This window comes from Mytilus edulis, chromosome 12 (genome assembly GCF_963676685.1).
Source record: "Mytilus edulis chromosome 12, xbMytEdul2.2, whole genome shotgun sequence".
In the NCBI taxonomy this organism is placed as follows: domain Eukaryota; kingdom Metazoa; phylum Mollusca; class Bivalvia; order Mytilida; family Mytilidae; genus Mytilus; species Mytilus edulis.
The window spans coordinates 45,440,172-45,462,361 of NC_092355.1; the positions used below are offsets into that span (position 1 = coordinate 45,440,172).

Here is a 22,190-nt window from a genome sequence, read left to right on the forward strand (position 1 = left end):
TATGGTACAGAATAAGAAAATAAAATCTAAGACTGACTGAAATGGATGAGATGTTAAAAATGCATCAAAATGATTGAGGTAGAGAAAGAAGATTACAAACTGGCATGACTACAAGCTATTCACAGCAATATTTATAACTGGCAACAATCAATCTAAAGTTTTGCATTTCTTTGAATAAATTTCGTGTTCAGACATTTTTTAACAATAAAATATCTTTGAAATCTCGAAAAATATCCCACGCTTCAATTTGTAAAACTATCTAGTTCAAAATAATCTAAATCATATGTTATTACATGTGAAATCATATTCTCAAGCTGACAGATTACAACTAAGCATTCATGCTCTCATATATATTTTCAAATGTATGTTTCATATGTCACTCTATATAATTGCCATCTCACATACATCTACAATCAGTTTTATTAAATATTTACATGACACCTAATTTTTAACCTTGAACATATTAATCTACTTCATTGAAAAGAAAATTTTAGGTTTTTTCTTTCCAGAATTTCTCAGATAATAACATACAAATTACTAAAACAAAAGAACTCCTTATAAAATCATATTTAATGTAAATTGATAGATCACAACCACACTAATAGCACTAAATTTACTTCATAAAAGTTCCTCCTTGTAATTTAAACATGCATGAACAAGTATACAAAACAACAAATATATATAATAAATTGCATATGATATTATACATGTTTAAATTACAAGAAGAAAAACTTTGGTACAAATTATAATATAAAAGGCCACAAAATATTTACACAAGGATTAAATATGCTGTAAGAGTGATTTCAACCAAATAAAGAATTTTCTTATAGGTTCTGTGTTTTAAATTTAAGCATAAGACCTTCAATAGTCGAACTAAAGTGCCTTAGCAATTGGGCATGTTAAAACAACTTTAAATCTACAATCGTCGATAAAGGTGTAAATACATGTAAAAATGATTTGTATGTAAATTTTTGAAAATTCTGTATAAATTCAGCATGTTCTTGAATAATCAGATCTTTAATTTTTAAAGATTATCATGATGACTTTAAATATAAATAAACACAACTTTGTTACTTAACATTAACATTCCATCTTTGCATGCTGAGATGATAATCATGATCATCTCTGAAATTCTGTATTTATTTTTCATATTATCCAGTAATATTCTTAAAAGAAAATACTTGAACTCTATAAATCACACAATATGTAATTCTACTATATTATTTTCTTACATATCAAACTTTTTATAAAAGACAGTTTAAAAGATCAATCTGAATATTCATTGTGTATCTTAATGCCCTGCCTACAATAGTAGGAAGGCAATGTTTAGTGATCTGTGCATTTGTCAATTTGTCCATACTGTATCAAGTTAGGGTTTTGATTCCAATTTCTATATTTACTGAACATAGATATGTATCAGCTTAAAGTTTTGGTTTAGGGTATTTCATGTTAGCCTGGTATTTCTAACGAGTTGTGGTCACATCAGTTCTAAATTTAGTACACATGTTCATTATGATGTGAAATTTTAAAAAAAGATGCAAAAGTAAATATTTGACCCAGATTTAACAGTTCACGGATCGGCTTCAAATTTAAATTTGAGGTAGTTTCAATGATGTTGTGATGACACTAACTTGAAATTCAGTAATCAACAGTTATTATTATAGTGTGAAAATATTAAACACACGTTCTTAAAACAACTTTTATACAATTTGATTTTTTTCATATTGCAGTAAATAAGTAATTTTTAAATAAAACTTGATATTTTAGTGTCAAAACATTTAAGTACAATTCACAATTAATGCAATACTATAATTCACCTACAATACTTGCTAAAATATTGTAGATAAGAATGGTAACCAACAAGTGTGCTACTGTTCAGTTGTGATCTCAAGCGATGGATTGACTGAACATGCAAGAATGGTAAACTTATGATTACAAACAGGGCAACAAAGTTATATATTTATAAAGTCATATGACAAACATGATTATCCTCATAATGTATTCATTGCAGGACAATTGATGCAGAAATATCTTTCATTGAAAGGAAGACAATTTAATTGGTTTAAATCAATGTAACAATATCAAGCAAGTTACTCCATGATAGTAATTTAACATTTATGGATTTATCGTTTACATTTAAGTATATGAAGATCTACTGCCCACTTAAGGTGTTATTGTGTTACGTAAAAAAATTATTTGCATCCTTGTTTTCTTACCCTGTCATTCAGCAAAATTTATAAAACAATATTGAATAAGCAATAGCATTAACATAATAAATTATCTTACGAGGAGGTTATTTGGACATTTTTTCATAGTATAAATTGTATCTTAAACATTACTCAGCTACCTTTATTCAATCTGAATTTTCAGACATTTTACTATATCGTTAATTTAAAGCACATAACAGTAAAGCCTGACTAAACCTCAACCATCTGAAGAATTGATTGCCAGTAAGTTTGCTCTATTTTGTTTAGACAAGTTTCACTGTATAATTAAATTTAAATGTATAATCAAACTGTATGCATTCGAATGTTTCAATCGTGATGAAAACAGTATATTCAACAGTTAGTAAAATACAGTCATTATTTTATAAATCAAGTATCTGATAATTCAGTGCGAATAAGTATTGCTAAGAAAAGCACACAAATGAAACATTTACACTAATAATTAAATCAATATTTACAAGAATATTTTCATGCTTCATTACAAAATAATATATTTTAGTCTCCCTGACTATAAATTGTATGAATAACAGTTTACAAGAAATCTCTCAATTAAATTAAGAGCAAAATTACACTATTACAACAATTCAAAACACCTATTCACATAAAACTGAGCAAAATATATTTCAATCTAGCACTATATCCTGTACAATTCATTGGTATGAGGTAGTTTATGAAAAATAAGGCGCCAAGGTATAAACTACTCAAACTTGCTAAACTTGTCTTACTTGTTGATCATTACCCTCGTTTACATGATTGGTGGTATATGATTGTCATTTTCATACAAAAGTAAAGACTTGTCAAATCCTGTAGAAACTTATTCTGTCTAGATTCTAGTATTTTTGTCAAATCTAACATCAGTTATTCTTTATATGCAACAGACTTTCAGGAATTCAGATATAATTACTTTGAATGGTGTTGAATAGTGAAAAAAATTAACATTTTATTTATATCTATTTTCCTTTGTTTTAATTTTCAAAGAATAAATGAAAGCTATAGTTGATTCTATTAGTTATCTGTATTGTATTCATGTATTCTCAATCTTATAACATTCAACAAAAAATGACATATAACTGGTCAAATCTTTTTTCCTCCAATCAGATTCTTTCAATCTATTCACTCCTTTATCACAATGTATTATCACAAACAAATCTGCATCAGTTTCATGTAATTTACATGTTTGACATAATCACATGAAGTTCTTTTAATAAAACAAAATATTGTTAAAAAATTAAAATACTTCAAGGTTACATAAAATTTAAGTATTTTAGTTATTTCAATATCAATTTACTTAGTTCTTTACAAAAACTCATTTTATACAAATAAAATAAACAGAATTTGGGTATATGAAATACAATACAATTTTGTTTTGTCATTCTACGTGTGCCACAATCAAAAATTGATAAAAAAATCATAAGAGTTCGGATAAAAAAACAACTCCATTTTGATAAATCAACAATTAATGATTCTTTAATTTTAAAAGTCATGATTATAAATCGCTTCATTCACCATTAACAATACAGCCAAAACAACATGTAACATGCAAATGCATATAGTACTAACATCAGATCATATAATAATGGTGATACTTTGAAGTACATGGTAAGCTTCCTGACAAAGCATTAAAAACATTGTGTTTAACAGTTAGCTTTCCTTCTTATGAAAAATGAAAACAATTTTGGATTTTTAATTAACATCTTCACATAATTTCAAGCAATCTACATGGTTTCAAGCATTATTACAAAGCACATATAGTGAAGCAAAGCTGATATAAATTATTTACATCGAAAAATTATATATACAAAAAAGTGAGGTAGATAGATTCTGTTGCCATCTTTAACTACCCATGTGGCAACACCTCCTGAGAAATTTTGTTCTCAATGAACTCAAGGTTTGAAATATAATTCATTTGTGGAAGTTGAAAACTGATATTTGTGTTTTAATGTTATTAAAAAAAATTTGAAGTAATACACAAACATATGTTTTTCAAATAAATCTGTTTATTAAATGCAGAATCAAGATTTATTTTTTTATGATTTGTCAATACATTTTTGTACTTCCAAATGCTTGTGATAAAATAGTTTTGATGTTATTGTTTTAAATCTTAGATGTTATTGATTCGAACAAAATTTTCAAATACAATTTAGACTGCTTTTTGCATATAAAGTTGTAATTTGCTTTTAACTAATGAGTTAATAAAACAAAACGTAGTTTCAAAAGATCAGACTTTTTTTTCAAGATATAACTTCCAGCAATTTTGAATTATATTTCAAAACATGTTATGAAGGAAATAAAATTACCCAAGTTATGGTCCTGAGAATTTTTGGATGATACAAATAAAAAAAAAATAACTTGCTTTCCTGAATAAAACATGTGAGGTCTGCTGATTATAAAATGAGGTCAGTTTTAATCACTTCTTGAGGTTTGGAGTAATTATAAATAAGGTTTAGCAATATCTGTAAAGAACCTGAGTTCAATGTTTATATCTGTTTTAATTGAGGTATATATGTGAAGACACTTTTAATGTGGACAAAATCAAACCATTTGTCATAAAAACAAAAATTCAGTTATTTTTTTCAAAACTGTCCATGAATCAAGGAATAAACTATGAAAATATCAAATTTCTTCACTACATGGAAACAAATAATAATCCCCAATCATTTGTAAGTTTTCAACATTTGTAAGTATTCAACATTTAAAAATATCAATTACTTAAAAAATGTTTATATAACATACCACAAGTTTTTGTAAAATAAAAACATTTAAGTGTCCAAATAATAGAACAAATAATAAAAGAATTTTTGAAATTGCATTAAGTTAGCTGAAACTTCTCTACTCCAGCCGTCATGTGTAACATTCTAGACATAGGAATCTTTCTTTATTTTACATATTTTCCCCCTACCTAGATCCATTCAAAATGTTTCCATTAATAGTAAAGTATGACTGTTTCTTTTAAAATTTATTTTATTTAAGACTTAATTTGGCTGTTTATATTGTACATATACTTGTATAGAATAGATAATGTTCTTTGTCCCCCTTAAATGTGAAAATAAATGTATTATTGATGTATTTCTCTTCATTTTACATGAACTATACTGTACAGTATGTCTAAATCATTAAACAAAACATTGAAATATAAGAATGAAAAATGTTTAAGTGAATGATTCATTTTCTCTTATTCAAAATAGAAGCGCTAAATTACAACACAATAGACATTTTCACAATAACTTTGCTCTCTTTCTAAATTAAAATTAAAAAAAAAGAAAAGCTAATTCTTTATTAAAATGGAAGCCATTTTGCTAAAACCATATTTTTTTTCATTAGAATTATTAAATATGTGTATTTTTGTGTTATTTTTGATGAAACAAATGAAGAACAATACTTTGGAAAAAAGATATTTTCTTACTAATTATACCAGTGTATTGCAAAATTACTTCATCATTTCAACTTTAATCTGGTTTCCAATTATTGATAAATCTCCTAATAAAAGTAATTCTTGATATATAATTGGACAAAATGGACACACATAGATTCAGTCATACATGTTTTATATTTGTACTACTTCTCCAAAATAAATCTCACAAATTCAACAATGAATAAACAACAACCACCGGGGAGAAATCAAAAATGGTGTTTTACACTTCTACAAATGAGGATAATAAATGAGAATGGAGGGGGAATTAAAACAACAAGCTTCATAAGAATTATATAACAAATATTTGCACAAAACATTTTCATTTATTTTTCTGAACACAATAGGTTAATTTCCTTTTAGCGCCTAAGTAGGCAAAACCAAATGGCACAATTTTAGACAATTTTGTTGAAAATACTATTTCCCTATTTCTTTCAATTTTATTGATATTTTTTTTTTTATAAAAACATTAATGTTACTTAAAAGTTCAGGCATCTCATTATATTCCAAAAAATCCATGAGGCATTAAAATATACCTTGATCAGATGATACTAAAGAGAGATTATTTTACCCATTCTATTTTTTTTTCAATAATTTTTTTTAACTTTTCATTTCTTTAAACTCTCAGATCTAACATCTAACCTGTTAGATATATCATCAATCATATTTGAAATCAGTTATTCTCAAATAATTTACAAATTACATAAAAAAAAGTTATAAAATCTGTTATTTGAAAATAAAAAAAACAATATTACAATTAGACTGTAAATTTGCTATCTGCTTTAAGCTAAAGGTAAGCAAATGGGATTACACTAATATCAAACTTATCAAGCACAAGATATTTTCATATTAGTAAAATATATAAAAGTTCCTAAAAAAATAAAGCCTGGAAAATTTTGTAAATATGGCACATAGATCATCTTATTCTAATAGCATATGAGCTTCATGAAAATACAAAGGCCTGTAGCAAAAATATTCCACAGCAATTTTTTTACTTAATATTAGAGGCTTGTTCATTTTCAACTTTGGTACCTATATATTATATTTTTAGTATAAATGAGTTTCAAATTTCAAATGTAGTTGGAACACTGATTTACTGCATGTAGATATATTAACGTCTATTTTTAATATTGGTTGTATGAAAAACAGAAAATTTCTGATGATTTATAAACTGAACTGAATTTTGATATAAAAAATAAATACTTTTATTCATTCAAATGAAAATTTGACATCCACAAATATATAATATATTAAACATTTACCTTACTTGTTTATCCTTAAACAAGACTGTTGAATATTTTTGCCACATTCAATGAAATGAAAATGTGTTATAAAAATGACTATATCAGTAACCAATCTGTTTTAACTTCTTACAGAAGATGACTAAAGGACCTAACATTATGCCATGTAAAAAGGATGAAGAGATAACTAGAGAGTTACTCTGGCAGTGTTATAAATGCACCAAAACATGCCAAAATGGAATGAAAATGATATCAGCACTTTGTAAAATTAATATAATGAGAGAAATCCAACAAGCATTTTAAGAATCTGAATAAACTATAGTTTGAAAAGCATATTAATAATTTCTAGATAAATCTTTCTTGATACTACAAGGCACTACCATTAAAGAACATAACTTGCTTTATTGAGGCCTCAGGTCCTACCAAACTAGAAACAGGAAGTGAACATTAGGCATTTTTGGAGAATTTTTTTCTAGAATATTTGTTAAAGAGAAACATATATTTAAATTTTCATTTAGTGAACATTAATTTTCTTTGCCACAGTGAAAAAGACAAAACAAAATACTCTTTGCAGTTTCATGAAAATTGCCCAAAAATAATCATTATTTCAAAAATAACATGATCAACAGTAAATATCCTTACAACATATTTGCTGTTTGACATTTAATTATGAATATGCTCTACAAGAGAGTTAATAAAAAATAATTGCCATACCAAATTATAAATATAATTTATAAGGAGACAAATTCAGGTACTTCACCGGTTGGTTTTATTTCGTTTTTTCATCATGATTAAAATATATGGCACAGTTGTAAATTTATTTGAAACTAATGACATTTGATTAATGTAGATGATGCAATGTTAAAGACAATATTAGGAGGTTTATTTGTTGTAAATCTTCTACTGGGCAAAACAAAAATTATCTTTCAGCCCACCAGTTATCTATAGAAAATGAATATCAAATAATTTGTTGTGACAGGTCACACTGAGGTATAGTGTTTTCAAATTACAAATGATAAGTGCAAAAAGTAATAATAAGTGATAAATGAAATAAAATGACTGAATTCAAATGAAATAACAAGAAAATGAAAATATGGTGTTTTCACCGGTTAAACTTAAAAAAAAACATAATTCAATAAAGTTCTAACAATTAATGATGTTGACATTCACTCCAAAACAGTATGAAAAGAAATCTATCATAAACAACATATTATTAGCAGATTATCTAAAAATATAATTCTCTCCTTAACAAGATCTTAACAACAATTCACTATAGATACATTCAAGTAAACTCCATAAAAAGCAACAACACTCAACATGATTGAGTTATCTCCCTTTGAACAGTCAAAGTTTTCTCATTTTGTCTGTTGGCTAGCCTTCTGTTAATGATGATGTATTGCACCAGTTACTGATTATCTTCAGGGGTTTTTGCACCTAAAATTATAAAAATATCATAGAATAGAGAATAAAAGAAATGCTTATTAATGAATTGTAGTCTGGAAAATAAATATACATTTGGGAATAATCTGCTTTATTTCATCCTAAGTAAGTTTGAATACAGATAGCAATAGTGATTTGCACATAGACATGGACTGCATAATATTATTACCAGTAGTTATACAATGCACGATATAAGATGTTTTATGACCACCTGTCTAGAAAAGCCCGTCCAATTAGTAAGTACAAAAATCCCACAGGATTCGAAACTATTCCTAATGATAGACTTCATTCAAAGAATCTATACTTTAATAGAAAGGAAGTATTATTTGGTGAATGCTACATATAATGATGCAATTACTGTTGTAGATTCAATCAAAAGTAACTCAACTTATACCTGCAAAGTGGAAAGGGATTAATACAAGATTGTCTTTCCCCAATCCACTATACATAAATATGTTTAAACTAACTTATAGCAAAATGCTCCTCACTATATGAATCTATTCCAATCCTTGGATATTTTTTAGTTTATTTAGTGCAACTTTAAAGTTATAAATTTGGTCACGACTAGTCTCATATCTGACAATATGAGACCCTCATGGAGAATCGAGGTTGTTAATCACCAATGAAGAAGTACAATTCCTTCAACTTTTTTTCATCTATTGCTTTCTTCATTTTTTCTTTACCAGTATTTCAAATTCTACCTTGAAACCTGAAGTGTAGGAGTCATTGTGTCTACCATATAATGTTGTGTATAATCCTTATTTATGAATAATCTATATCCAGAGGCCAATAAAGGGGGAACAAGGTGCCTTGGCTGTTCAAATTTAGCCTGATTTCTTACATATTAACATTAATACCTGCCTACGTATATAGCAATGGCTAGCCATTGAATAAACACAAATCTACCCGTATACACAACCCATTTATCTACTTTACATATCATTATGGTGCTGTGACTGACAGGTTCAACAATGGTTAGGAAATTAAAGGCAACAAAGGCCACCACCAAGAAGCTAAAGAAGAATTGGCAACCTTGAAATGGAGTAAGTTAAAGCCATAGAGAATGCAGTTACCATGAAAAACAAGATCCTACATGATTTGACAGTAAACTTAGGCAAAAAATAAAACTTATTAAAGCAATTAAATTAATGAAATCATCAAACAATACATCAGATTTAAAAGAAAAGTCAGCAGTGAATGCTAACGCTGAACATGCTGAATGCTATATATATACCTAGATCAAACAGTAATAATGCAAACACATCGGCCGTTTACTTGCTAAACACTAGAAAAAGAATTCCATTGGAGCAAAATCAGACTGGAAATCAATCACACAACTTTCCTGGCCCTAATTTACAAACATACAATAATCAAGAGGAATGTTTGTACATTGTATATACAATCAAAAGCCCAACCACAAAATGTATTTAGAAATAACCAAAGATTACCTAAATAAGATTCCCCACATTTTGACAGGGATGTTTTACAGTGGAGTGCAAACACCAATTATGCAACAGCCACATGTTTGCTTAAAGAGAGATTTGGATACCCACAAAAAATTATAACACATACATGAAAGCTTAAATGCAACCCTCCTCATTGTCAAATGATTTGAACAGCTTTAGAAGTGAGACTTTTTAGAATCATTTGTAAGAGGTCTTGAAAGTTTGGGTCAAACACAAGAAATGTATGGTGCCATACTAGTACCTATTGTTATTACTAAACTACCTGTAAGCAGGAGAAAAAGTTGCCTATGAAAGTCAAAGCGATCATATAAACCTGACCAACCTCTGGAAAGCCATTACAAAAGAAGTGAAAATTTGCAAAGACGGACAATTTATCATATATCACTGATTAAATTCGTAACATTTCTGACCGAATTTTCTTACTTGGACACAGTGATATTCCAATGCAAACAATGCATGTTACAATGACAACAATATCCATGCATCTACCACACTGGTGTACATGTTTCGATTGCACAATAGTCTTTGATGTTAATGCAAGTTTGAACAGTGTAAAGCGAAAGAAGCTATGTTTCAACTGTCTAGGACACCATTGTGTCTCATAGTGTAAATCACAAGTCTTACAATTAGAATTGTTAAAATGTAAATATAAACAAGAATGTGTCCCCAGTACACGAATGCCACACTAGCACTATCATTTTCCATGTTCAGTGGACCGTGACATTGGGGTAAAAACTCTAATTTGGCATTAAAATTAAAAAGATCATATCATAGGGAACATGTGTACCAAGTTTGAAGTTGATTGGACTTCAACTTCATCAAAAACTACCTTGACCAAAAACTTTAACCTGAAGAGGGACAGACGGACGGACGAACGGACGAACAGACGAACGGACGCACAGACCAGAAAACATAATGCCCCCCTACTATGGTAGGTGGGGCATAAAAATATTTTGTCATAAAATTAATATTATTTTGTCATTACTTATTTGATAGGCCACATAAGTTCATCTAATTTTTATGAAAGTCTGTAATTTCTCCAAAACCTACCTTATTTAAATGACTATTTGTTCCCTCTATGATATAAAGTTTTCTCTGAAAGGTTCATAATTTGGTATAGTGTGGGGGTACTTGACATGCCAGACCATGTGGAACATGAACTCAATACGATCCTGGCATCGTCTATGACATGACGGACAGACAAAAGGATCTTCTTCCTCCGGAGAGTGTAGACTTTGGTGAAGATGAAACATTGTAAAATCATTGAAAATAATGTTACAATGTGCACAATGATGGATACCCGAATCCGAAACTGGAGTTTCTGAGGTAGTTGTAACATGTCTTTTCTCTTCACTCTCCGTCTCTGACATAGGTGGGCTCTTTGAACGAATAGAATTCCCTCCCTTTGATTCATTATCCTCAGATTCTTCACTACTGACAGATTTGTTGACACTGAGATCAATGACCCGATCAAATGAGCTGCCATTATAAAGAGAGGAGATTGGAGGCAATGTCGGTTGAGGTAGACTTGTCATGGATAATCGCTCTGGCATGCATCGGAAGTTTGTTGAGACTGGAGATACTAGACCACTGCTCTGAGGAGTTATGCTCCCATTTCTATTTCTGGTAATAATGCCTTCATTTTGTGAGGTAAAGGTTGAAGTAGGTATTGATGAGGATGGAGAATGCACCATACTTGAGCTTGACATCTGTAAATCAATAAAGATATTTATTTTTACTTACTAGATAAATAATAAAATACTCCTATACTCTGACATAAAGGTTTGGTTTTGCTGGTCAGGGATACACTATATATAGTTTCTGATAATTGCACTAATATCTCACCTTCTTATTTGATTGCATTTTTCATGGCAGCCATTTTAACAAACTATTCTTAAAGAATATTTAAAGTCTATTTACTATATGGTTTTGAATATAGATTCATATTTGCCACAAGACATTAACAGGAATTAATCAGATAGAAATCCTCTTAGAAACTTTATTCATGCAAGACTTTCTTTCAAAGTAAAAATATCATTCACATATGCAAAACAATAAATGATGCCTAAAGAAGTCTTATTCAGTGCCAGCAGGCAAGGATTCAGCCATTTTGAAAAGTGGGGTCCAACCCTGGGACCATCCCTTAGAATCGACATTTGATAGTCATGGACAACAAAAGAAAGACATGATTATTTCTATGACAAAAAGGACACAAACATCTGTGTTCAAAGTCAGATGAACAAGGTCTGAAAGAGAGATATGTATGCAATGATCCAACATACCAAATATAATTGTCACGCACTAAAGTGCATACATTAAAATTCTTGCCTGCTTTACTGATTACAATGATTTTTTTTGCCATTAATATTTGTTTAATTAAAACTGTAAAAATCAAATGTGAAAACAAATCATATATTTTTTTTATATCTTCATTAAACTTGAGAAATAGGACAACAGAAAAATGACTGAAGTAAAACATATTAAGGCACCTGTGAGAGATAATACGGATTATCCAGCTCTACTTACTTATAAAATATAAAATAGTTTAATGTCTCCAATGACCATTAACATGCAAAAGAATTGTTTTACTTGTTTTGAGAATGTATTTAAAGATGAATGAAAATTCATCTACGGCTATTCTTCTTCAAGTCCACAAATAACCTTTTCTTGGAAGAGTTTATAATGTATGTGTATTAAAAACAGTAATATAAGAGTAACTTCTGTTTATTGAAATTTATGGCTTTGTTCCATACATCGTAAATTCAGATATGTTTTTATTATGTTTTAATTAATGAGAAAATTGTGACAGGATAAGTTTTACTTAAATAATAAAGAGCTGTGCCATGAGCGCATGATACGTCTGTTATATTAAAAAAATAAAGTCCCATTACTTCTCAATGTCATATTAGAATTTTATAAATAACTAAAGGGAGGTAATTTTAATAGATATAAGACACTCAAAAAAATTTCATGTATTCTGCTTAAGCAATTCTGAGCTGTTGTCTGAAAACTGGAAATTATCCTTTATTATGAAAAAAATTTAATAACTTGGAAAATAAAACTATAAAATTGAAAAATATATAAAGGGAGCTAACATCAATAGATTAAAACAATTAACAAAAGTTTCATGTAAATTGGTAATTTAAGCCTTTCAGAGTTATTGTCTGACATGTCGGCTATGGACAGAGGGACAAACTGACTAATATCAGGAAATGTTGCATCAATATTTATATATAATATACCATAATACCTTCTGTAAAACAGGAGTAACAGTGGTAAAAAACCACATTTCAAATATTGATGCAAAATTTCCTGAAATTACAATGATTCAACATTTTTATCCAATGTTTAACCAGGTGCTCCGCAGGGTGCAGCTTTAAACGACCCCAGTGGGTGAACCCTGAACAGTTGGGGCATTGAATTTGGTCACAATATTCAAGCTTGATTCTGTCTGAATTTGGATTATGATCAAATTTTTGAGATAATATAGGTTTTTGTCACAAAATTAATGTGGTCAAAGATCTAACAAATCTATTGCACAATACTGTGCAATTGAAGATTTCTTCAAAAAATTTCAAAATTTTTGAAAAAACAGGAAGCCCTTATAAAAATGGCAAACAAAAAATCCCCCCCTAACTTTTTGAAACCCCCATTGAGCAATAACCCTTAAACACAATCCCATGCTGTCCTTTGTAGTATTGAACCTTGTAGTACAATTTCAGAGAGATCCATACACTTTAACGCATGTTATTGTCATGATTGTTTGGAAACTAGAAACATGCTTCTTTTTGGCCCCAAATTCCTACATATTTTGGGCAATTAACCCAAAACTTAATCCCAGCCCCCCCCTTTTGTTATATGGTACATATGCTTGTTTTGGCCCCTTTTTGGCCCTTGATTCCTAAACTTTGGCCCCATAACCCCTATAATGAATCCATACATTCTACGTGTGGTTTTAAACATTGTGGTATAATTTCAGAGCAATTGAAATACTTGTGCACAAGTTGTTATCCTGAAACTAGAAAAATGCTTGTTTTAGGCCCCTTTTGGGCCCTTAATTCCTAATCGGTTAGAACCATCATCCCCAAAATCAATCCTAGCCTTCCTTTTGTAGTATTGATCCTTCTGCAAAAATTTCATAAAGATCTATTCACTTAAACTAAAGTTATTATCTGGAAACCAATGTGTCTTCGGACGACGACGCAGACGACGACAACATTATACTATTATAAGATCCCAAAATTTTTTCGGGGTTGTATAAAAATTGCAATCAAAGTAAATAATTGCATGCAAAAATTTATGAATTTACATAAATAATGTCACAATATTTTCAATGATTTGATGAATAATATGGGTACAAACCTGACTATAACTTTCTGCCAGACTGTATCTAGTTTCTGCTTTCATATGTTCCACTTGTCCTTGTTCAGGTGGGCTGTGAGGTGGTGTCACCTGTTCTAGTTTGACTGGACTAGACTGGTCCTTGTCCCGGTCTGTAGAGGTAGATATAGCTGAGGTACCATCACGAGATTTTAAAGCTTGAGGTAGAGACATCAACTGAGAGTTTGGCCGAGGTTGACCTGGAAAAATGTGATGTTGGCTGACACTTGAGGTCTGAATCATGCTCTCATATGTCAGGGCATGCTGCAATAATGCCCTCTGCTGCATGGCAAAGGCATGATATGCAGCCATATTAACCTGCCCTGTTGGTCTGGCAGCTGGTGCCCTCTGATTTCCCAGTTTACCACGCATGTGAACATTTCTTTCATGTCTTCTTAAATCATTTGATTGAGTAAAACACCTGTAAAAAAACAGTGTAAACTATTATTTCACTGAAACAGAAATGTTATAGACTCAAAACAATATTCCAAGTATATATGTTAGAAGATATTAAAATATTGCTATTTTTAACATTTAAACAAGAATGTGTCCCCAGTACACAGATGCCCCAGCCGCACTATGTTCAATGGACCAAAAAATGGGGGGGGGAAATCTCTAATTTGGCATTAAAATTAGAAAGATCATATCATAGGAAACATGTGTACTGAGTTTCAAGTTGATTGGATTATTACTTCATCAAAAACTACCTCAACCAAAAACTTTAACCTGAAGGGGGACAGACGGACTGCACTATCATTTGCTATGTTCAGTCCACCCTGAAAATGGGGGAAAATCTCTAATTTGGCATTAAAATAAGAAAGATCATATCAAAGGGAACAGCATATATACAGTGTACTTAAAGTTTCAAGTTGATTGGACTTCATCTTCATCAAAAACTACCTTGACCAAAAACTTTAACCTGATACGTGACAAACGGACTACACTATCATTTTCTATGTTCAGTGGACCAATGGGGGACAATCTCTAATTTGGCATTAAAATCAGAACGATCATATCACAGGGAACATGTGTACTAAGTTTCAAGTTGATCAGCTTCAACTTCATCAAAAACTACCTTGACCAAAAACTTTAACCTGAAGCAGGACAGACAGAAGGACGAACGAATGGACGGATGAAAGAACGAACCAACAGACTCACAGACAAGAAAACATAATGCCCCTCTACTATCGTAGGTGTAGGTGGGACATGAAACCATTGTTTTGAGCTGCAGCTTCATTTCAAGAGAACCAATAAAAGTCTAGAACTATTCCATACTCATTTTAACAAGCAATTAAATTAAATTATCAATTAGTTGTTATCAAAATTCACATTTTCAAGAAAATATTCTGCTTGGACAACAATTTTAACTGTTTTAATACAGCAGGTGTAGACTGCATATCTTTCTACTTTGTCATAGTCTTCATTAGTTCTTTACAATCGTTTATGTATTTGTATCATAACTCCAGTCAACTTTATCAAAAACCACCTTGACCCAAAACTTTAATCTGTAGCAGGACAAACGGACGCACAGACCAGAAAACATTATGCCTATAAATGGGGCATAAAAACATTAAAATGTCTTATGAACAGTACTGTAATAAAGAATGGCACTTATAAGCTAGTGCTCTTTGATATAACAACATGGTAGTGAGAACCTTGTCTGTGGTGGCTTATAATGCAATATCTAACTATTTATTTTGTTCCATGTCTATTGTTCAAGCCTGCATGTTGATAACTTGGGTTGTTGGGGTACTATATCCCGCATCATTACAAGATCGTGTTAAACAATTATATTTTGTAAACAACAATTGAACGTTAGTTATATCTTTTAATTTGTTTCATTTTTGTTCATGCTTGGGTCTTTTATAGCTGACTATACTTTATGGGTGTTTTTTTTGTGTTGATGTCTGCATGGTGATCTACAATTGCTAATAGCTACATAATTTGAACACAGATGGATATTGGGCACATTTGAAATGTATAACATCGCCTTAATTTAAATTGTAAAGTGTCACTCCACACTTTTTTTTTAAAAGCAATTTCTTAAAGTCATTTGCAGAAAGATGTTTTGATATATACATTTTTAATGACTGGAAACATTGATAACAAGATGATTTTCACAACAGGCAAGGTATTTTAAAAAGATTTACTGCAAATGGAATACAGCAACCATATCTCAACATTTTAAAAGTTTTTGGTTGTCCATGTTTCTTTTATAGAGACCAAATTAGATTTGTGTGGACACAAATTAACTAAAAACAGTATCCATGTACTACAATGTTGTACAATGAAATGGTGATTTATTTTATTTGGGACATACATCTTATTGGAATTTACATCATACCCAAAACACAGTCACATAGTAAATGTAACCTTTTCCCCACTCTATAAATGGGGTATAGATGAACAGATTGAAAAACAAGGTTTAAACAGTAAACCTCCCACTCTTAATGTGGAAGTATGCATGAATGGAAGAAAGTCAAGAAAGACAAGAACAAAATTGGTCGTTACTTCTAAATATTTGTATTGCAACAAATTGATATAACACAACAATTGAATTCTATCAGTTTGAAGAGATACTGGACCCATCAATTTTAACCCTTTTCTGAATATAAGTCAAAGTGATTGTCCTCCTTCACAGATATTTCTTAAACAAACATGTTATTGATAAGGTTATTTTAAGTGGGTAACAATAATCCCTATCTCCAGCTATTACAAACACAGGTACCCTATTCATCAAGATTTAGTACATGTCACACACAAAGAAAGGTTTTAAATGTGAACATGTAAGATTTGACCTTATTATACTATTTTTCCCAAAGTAAACAGCTTAACCAGATATTTTTCCATTTTTTTTTACCTGAGCTTTATTCATCAAAGAGTACATAACAAATGCATTTAATTTCAGCCATTTACTCAACTGAAATATTAGACATTTAAATGAGGGTCTATAATTTGTAATAACCTTGTTAACTTATTTGTTTGTCAGTTTTACCATCAATACCTTTGTAATTCCTGCTTCCCAAGGACAGGGATTATATGCTTGAAAGCAGAGAAAACATAAAGTCTACTGATTGTCGGTGAGAAAGGTACAGTCTCAATGAAAAAAAATGAAAATCTACTGATTTCTGGTTTAAAATTTATACCTAAATTTACTTTACACTTAAAATTCAAAAACATTAGATCTGACAGTTGTAAATGCATAGAACAGAACAGAACAGAACATATTTTATTTCCAATTAAGGGCCCACAAGGGGCATACAGAGCATACATGAATAAGGAAAAAGAATATTGATTTGCATAGATACATAGATACAAACAATTTTTTACATACAGTTACAATACAATTACTAACTCATATTCACTTTAATAAATTTACCAACAGCATTAAGGACCTGATTGTCTTCACAGTTTAATAAATAAATAAATTTATGCTGATTATCAAGTATAGAAAAATTTGGAATTCTTTGGCAAACAAGGTCAAAGAGAGCATCTCTATCTGATTTAAAATTTTCACAGTTAGTTAAAAAATGGATTTCATCTTCAACACAGCCAGAGGAGCATTTTTTGCAAATTCTTTCATTTCGTGGAATATTTGAGAAACCACCAACTTCAATTTGAAGCTTATGAGCAGAAATACGTAATTTGCATATAGATCTTCTAAAATCAAAGTTCTTAATTAAAGAAAGATAATTTTCATAACCAAAATTCTGCTTAAATTTCACATAATTAAACAGTTTTCCATCAGAAGCTTTATTTTGGCTAGCATACCAATTGCTAATATATTTAGTGTGAATTAATTTGCTAGATATGTTCAAAAATTTATATTGTCCAAAATGTTTTACTTCTTGTTTTATTTCAAAAACTTCATATATATCAAAGTTTTATCAAGTAAATCTATATTTTTGAGAGAAATTTCTTTATAACTTGGTGCAGATTGATAGCCCACGATCTCAAAAAACATAGTCCACAAAAATACCTGGAAAATTATTTGGTTAAAACTTTACTTAGAACTAAATATGAATATGCCATGTCATTATAACTGAAAATTTTTCTTAAGTTTACTTTTTAGTCACTTGATAAATAAGAAATTCTGGATATAAAATGTTGAAATTAAATTTTTCATAATACTTCATATCATGAGTAGCCTGACTTTTTCTCACTTTTTTTACGAACTCTCAGGTGTTGAACTACCCTACAGTGACCCTTAATCTATCTGATATCCATTTAAATTAAAACAAGATTTTACAAAACAATATCGGTTTCAGATATCAGTATGAAGTATTGTCACACACAGAGGAAATTAGAAGGAATAAATCCTTTAGTCATTTGATATGTACCGGAAAACATCTTTGTTTTTCATGGATATAATGGAAAAAATATGTAAAGGGTCAATAAAGTGTATTGATTTTTACATAGAAAAAATATAGCAGTTTATATGTAACTAACTTCGTGTTAAGTGTAATGTTCATGGTGAGACACAATAACAAATTACTCCTGCTACAGGACTTATACACTTACACATTAAATAATACAAACAAAACAGAGTTAGTAGCATGATAGTACAAAGATACAATATTGAGTCAAAGAACATTTGGGACTGTTATAGACAACACAATGGATGAATTTTAGTTGAGTTATGCCAAAAACCTATACATTAAAGATAGTACTTATTTCCCATTGATTGCAACCCAAACAAGGGCACCTATTTTGGAGATTTTAGTTTTCCCCTAGGGATTTAAAGGACGTATCACAAAGAAATGAAAGTTAAATACAGCTATGAAACTGTTTATTGTTCACATTTTAGAGGTGCAAGTCCGACATATAGAAACACTACGGAAAAAAATCCTAAGTTTTTCATAATGTTAGAGGTACCAATTTTACTGCACCAGAGGTGTGTTTGACATTAAATGTCTCTTCTGTGATGTTTGGGCAAACACATTTGAAATACAAAATCAATACAAACATTGAAGAGCTGATAAAACCAAAAAGAACCAAAAACATATATGGATAAATTACCCTGACAAAAAATCATAGCTATGCAGGAGGGACTGATTAATTCCTCAATTTTAACTGATTTCCAATATCTTATAACAGCAAATTATCCAATAAGACAAGTTGTAATTGCTAAACATGGCAACAGATGGGTTACCATTTTACTGCCAGATCAGATTAAATAATGTTTTACTGACATTATGAATGAAACTCCTACTGATAAAACATGCATCAAGTTTGCTTTCTGTTTTGGGAACATATTTAAGGCTTAAATAACAAACATAACGTTTTGAGCTGCAGTTTCATTTCAAGAGAACCAAAAATTGTCTAGAACTGTTTCAAACTCATTTTAACAAGCAGTTGAATTAAATTAGTAATTATTTGTTATCAAAATTCAATTTTTCAAGAAATTATCCTGCTTTGACAACAATTTTAACTGTTCTAATAGAGCAGGTGTAGACCGGATATCTTTTTATTTTGTCATAGTCTTCATTAGTTCTTTACAATTGTGAATTCATTTGTACATCAAAAGCCAATAGTCCCTTTGTAAAACAAACAATCTCCAAATATCTCAGCAGAAGCATTACCCAAATTGAAGACAAAATGAATATTTTATCTACAAACACACCTTAATTTCCGTAACTGTTTTTAACAATTAGTTTTACTGGTCAATAGGGAAAATGGACTGTAATTTCAAACTAGATATTTTGAAAATTCAATGAGTGTTTGTTGGGCAGGGAAATTTCTAACCACTTTATATTACTAATACAAAGAAGCATAGGCATTGGTTATACAAATTACATTTTAAATTTATGTGGAGACCAGGTGAAAAGTCACCTTGAAAGTAAAGATCAGACAAATAATGACAAGAAACCAGAGTTACTGAGAAAGTAAGATGAAAACAGGTATAATTTGTGGACTAATGATCACATGACTGTATAAAGTAACTTCCTGCCTGTCAATATCACACAGTGTTAGATCAATTACCATAGACTGGACATTGCATGTTTCTTATTGATTTCTTATTCCCACTATTTCTCACTTATTAAACACTGTCTGTCCAATTATTTCTATCAGAAAAACAAACTAATTCATATTCTTCATTTGTCTGAAATAAGTTAATATTTCAAAAGCTTTGATAATATTGAGATGATGGTTATTATGTTTTATAGTCAGGCAATAAGGAGGACACCTATATTGATGCTTACTGTAGGGATCTTCTTGATCATTATAACCATTGATTACTTTGTAAAACTTGATACATAAATGTCTAAGGTTACAGATCAGGTTTTGGTGGTCATAGACTGGTTTAAATCCAAAATGAATTCCAAAGTAAAGAAATATGTAATTCAGAGTCTGCAATTGACTTCAGCCTATTGTGTGATTAGTGAAATAAAAATCCCAATTACATTGTCATATCAGGGTAAATGAGACACAAGTTTGGTATGTATTTATATGCTTCTCCTAATATAAATGTATTTTCATGGATTTATATCTATCATACATAAAAATTTTGTGCTTTCAATCGAAAGAAAAAACCTTAATAAATATATATGATTTCTATAAAAGGGAGATAACTCATCCATGTTTTAGGATTAACTTACCTATGACATATTTTACATTTGTATGGACGTTCCCCTGTATGAACTCTTTCATGGACCTTGAGATTTGATGACCAGAGAAAGGATTTCCCACATGTTGTACACACATAAGGTCTGTCTGCTCGATGTAACTGTTCATGTTTCCTCAGAGTTGCAACTTCTCGAAAAGATCTTTGACAAACCTCACATTTGTAAGGACGTGGTCCATTTGTGGCTGGCAATCTGATGCAGTGGTCTGTCCCATCCTCATCCATTTCTATAAATACAGTAAAATGTGTATTAGAGTATCTAGAAAGGAGCCTGTAATTCAGTGGTTGTCGTTTGTTTATGTGTTACATATTTGCTTTTCATTCAATTTTATTACATAAATTAGGCCGTTAGTTTTCTCGTTTGAATTGTTTTACATTGTCATTTGCGGGTTTTAAAACTGACTATACCGTGTGGGCTATACATCAATGAGACAGCAACTAAAGACACATTAATAACCAATTATTAGAGAGCCGTGGTGTAGTGGTTAAGACACATTAATAATCAATTATTAGAGAGCCGTGGTGTAGTGGTTAAGACACATTAATAACCAATTATTAGAGAGCCGTGGTGTAGTGGTTAAGACACATTAATAACCAATTATTAGAGAGCCGTGGTGTAGTGGTTAAGACACATTAATAACCAATTATTAGAGAGCAGTGGTGTAGTGGTTAAGACACATTAATAACCAATTATTAGAGAGCCGTGGTGTAGTGGTTAAGGCATTGGACTGCTGCTAACACAAAGGTTCCTGGTTCGATACCCATTCAGGGAAGAAAATTTCAGGATAGTCTGTTGGACGAAGACGATAAATGGCTGACCTGTGTTAAGATACCCTTTTAGATTTCGAAAAAAAGAGTAGGCTACTGCCCCTACAGGGCAGCACTCGCACCCACAAAGTGGAAAGGGATTAATATAAGTTGCAATAACTTGTTTCCCAATCCACTATAAATAAATATATTTAAGCGTATATAGTCTTTTACAATAACACCAATTTCTCCAAAAAATTAAGATATGATGTATATATTTCTGTATTTCATAGATTTCATACATCATACATAAAACATTTTAGTACAACTTCAAACTATACATTAGTAAATGAATTCTTATCCCCCTCCCGTTAATATATCCACCCCTCCTACTACAAAATTATCCATTTGGTGTACTGTAAATGGGCTTCGATGGTATTTCAACATAGATTTTTATGATAATACATTTATAACTCTTCAAGCAAACAACTTTCAGAATTACCCTTAAAACAAATTATGGCACAATAAAGTATTGACCAAAAGTTATTATTCAGATAACAGTGGAGGGGGTCATCTTAACATCGTAAAGTGCTTTTTCAGAATCAAGATATTCCATTCTGAATTATAGTGTGTTTCTATCCACTTGTAATTTTTGAT

General features: G+C 30.3%; 1 protein-coding gene across 4 annotated transcripts in view; it reads right to left on the minus strand.

The window, feature by feature from the left end:
- Window positions 1–553: 553 nt before the first annotated feature.
- LOC139498608 (zinc finger protein 91-like) overlaps window positions 554–22,190 on the minus strand; it is a 35,684-nt gene continuing 14,047 nt past the window's right edge. Inside the window, exons 2-6 of one of the 4 annotated variants that reach the window (XR_011657973.1) lie at window positions 20,761–21,013; window positions 14,144–14,582; window positions 10,832–11,490; window positions 6,187–8,309; window positions 554–6,059 (exon numbers count right to left, since the gene is read on the minus strand). Coding sequence is in view for 2 of the 4 variants with exons in the window: in XM_071287071.1 (XP_071143172.1) it covers window positions 10,858–11,490; window positions 14,144–14,582; window positions 20,761–21,011 (1,323 nt within the window). In the remaining 2 variants the exon portion in view is untranslated. Of the gene's footprint in view, window positions 8,310–10,831; window positions 11,491–14,143; window positions 14,583–20,760; window positions 21,014–22,190 lie in introns of all 4 variants that reach the window. The other 3 variants (XR_011657974.1, XM_071287071.1, XM_071287072.1) reach the window with 3 other exon arrangements.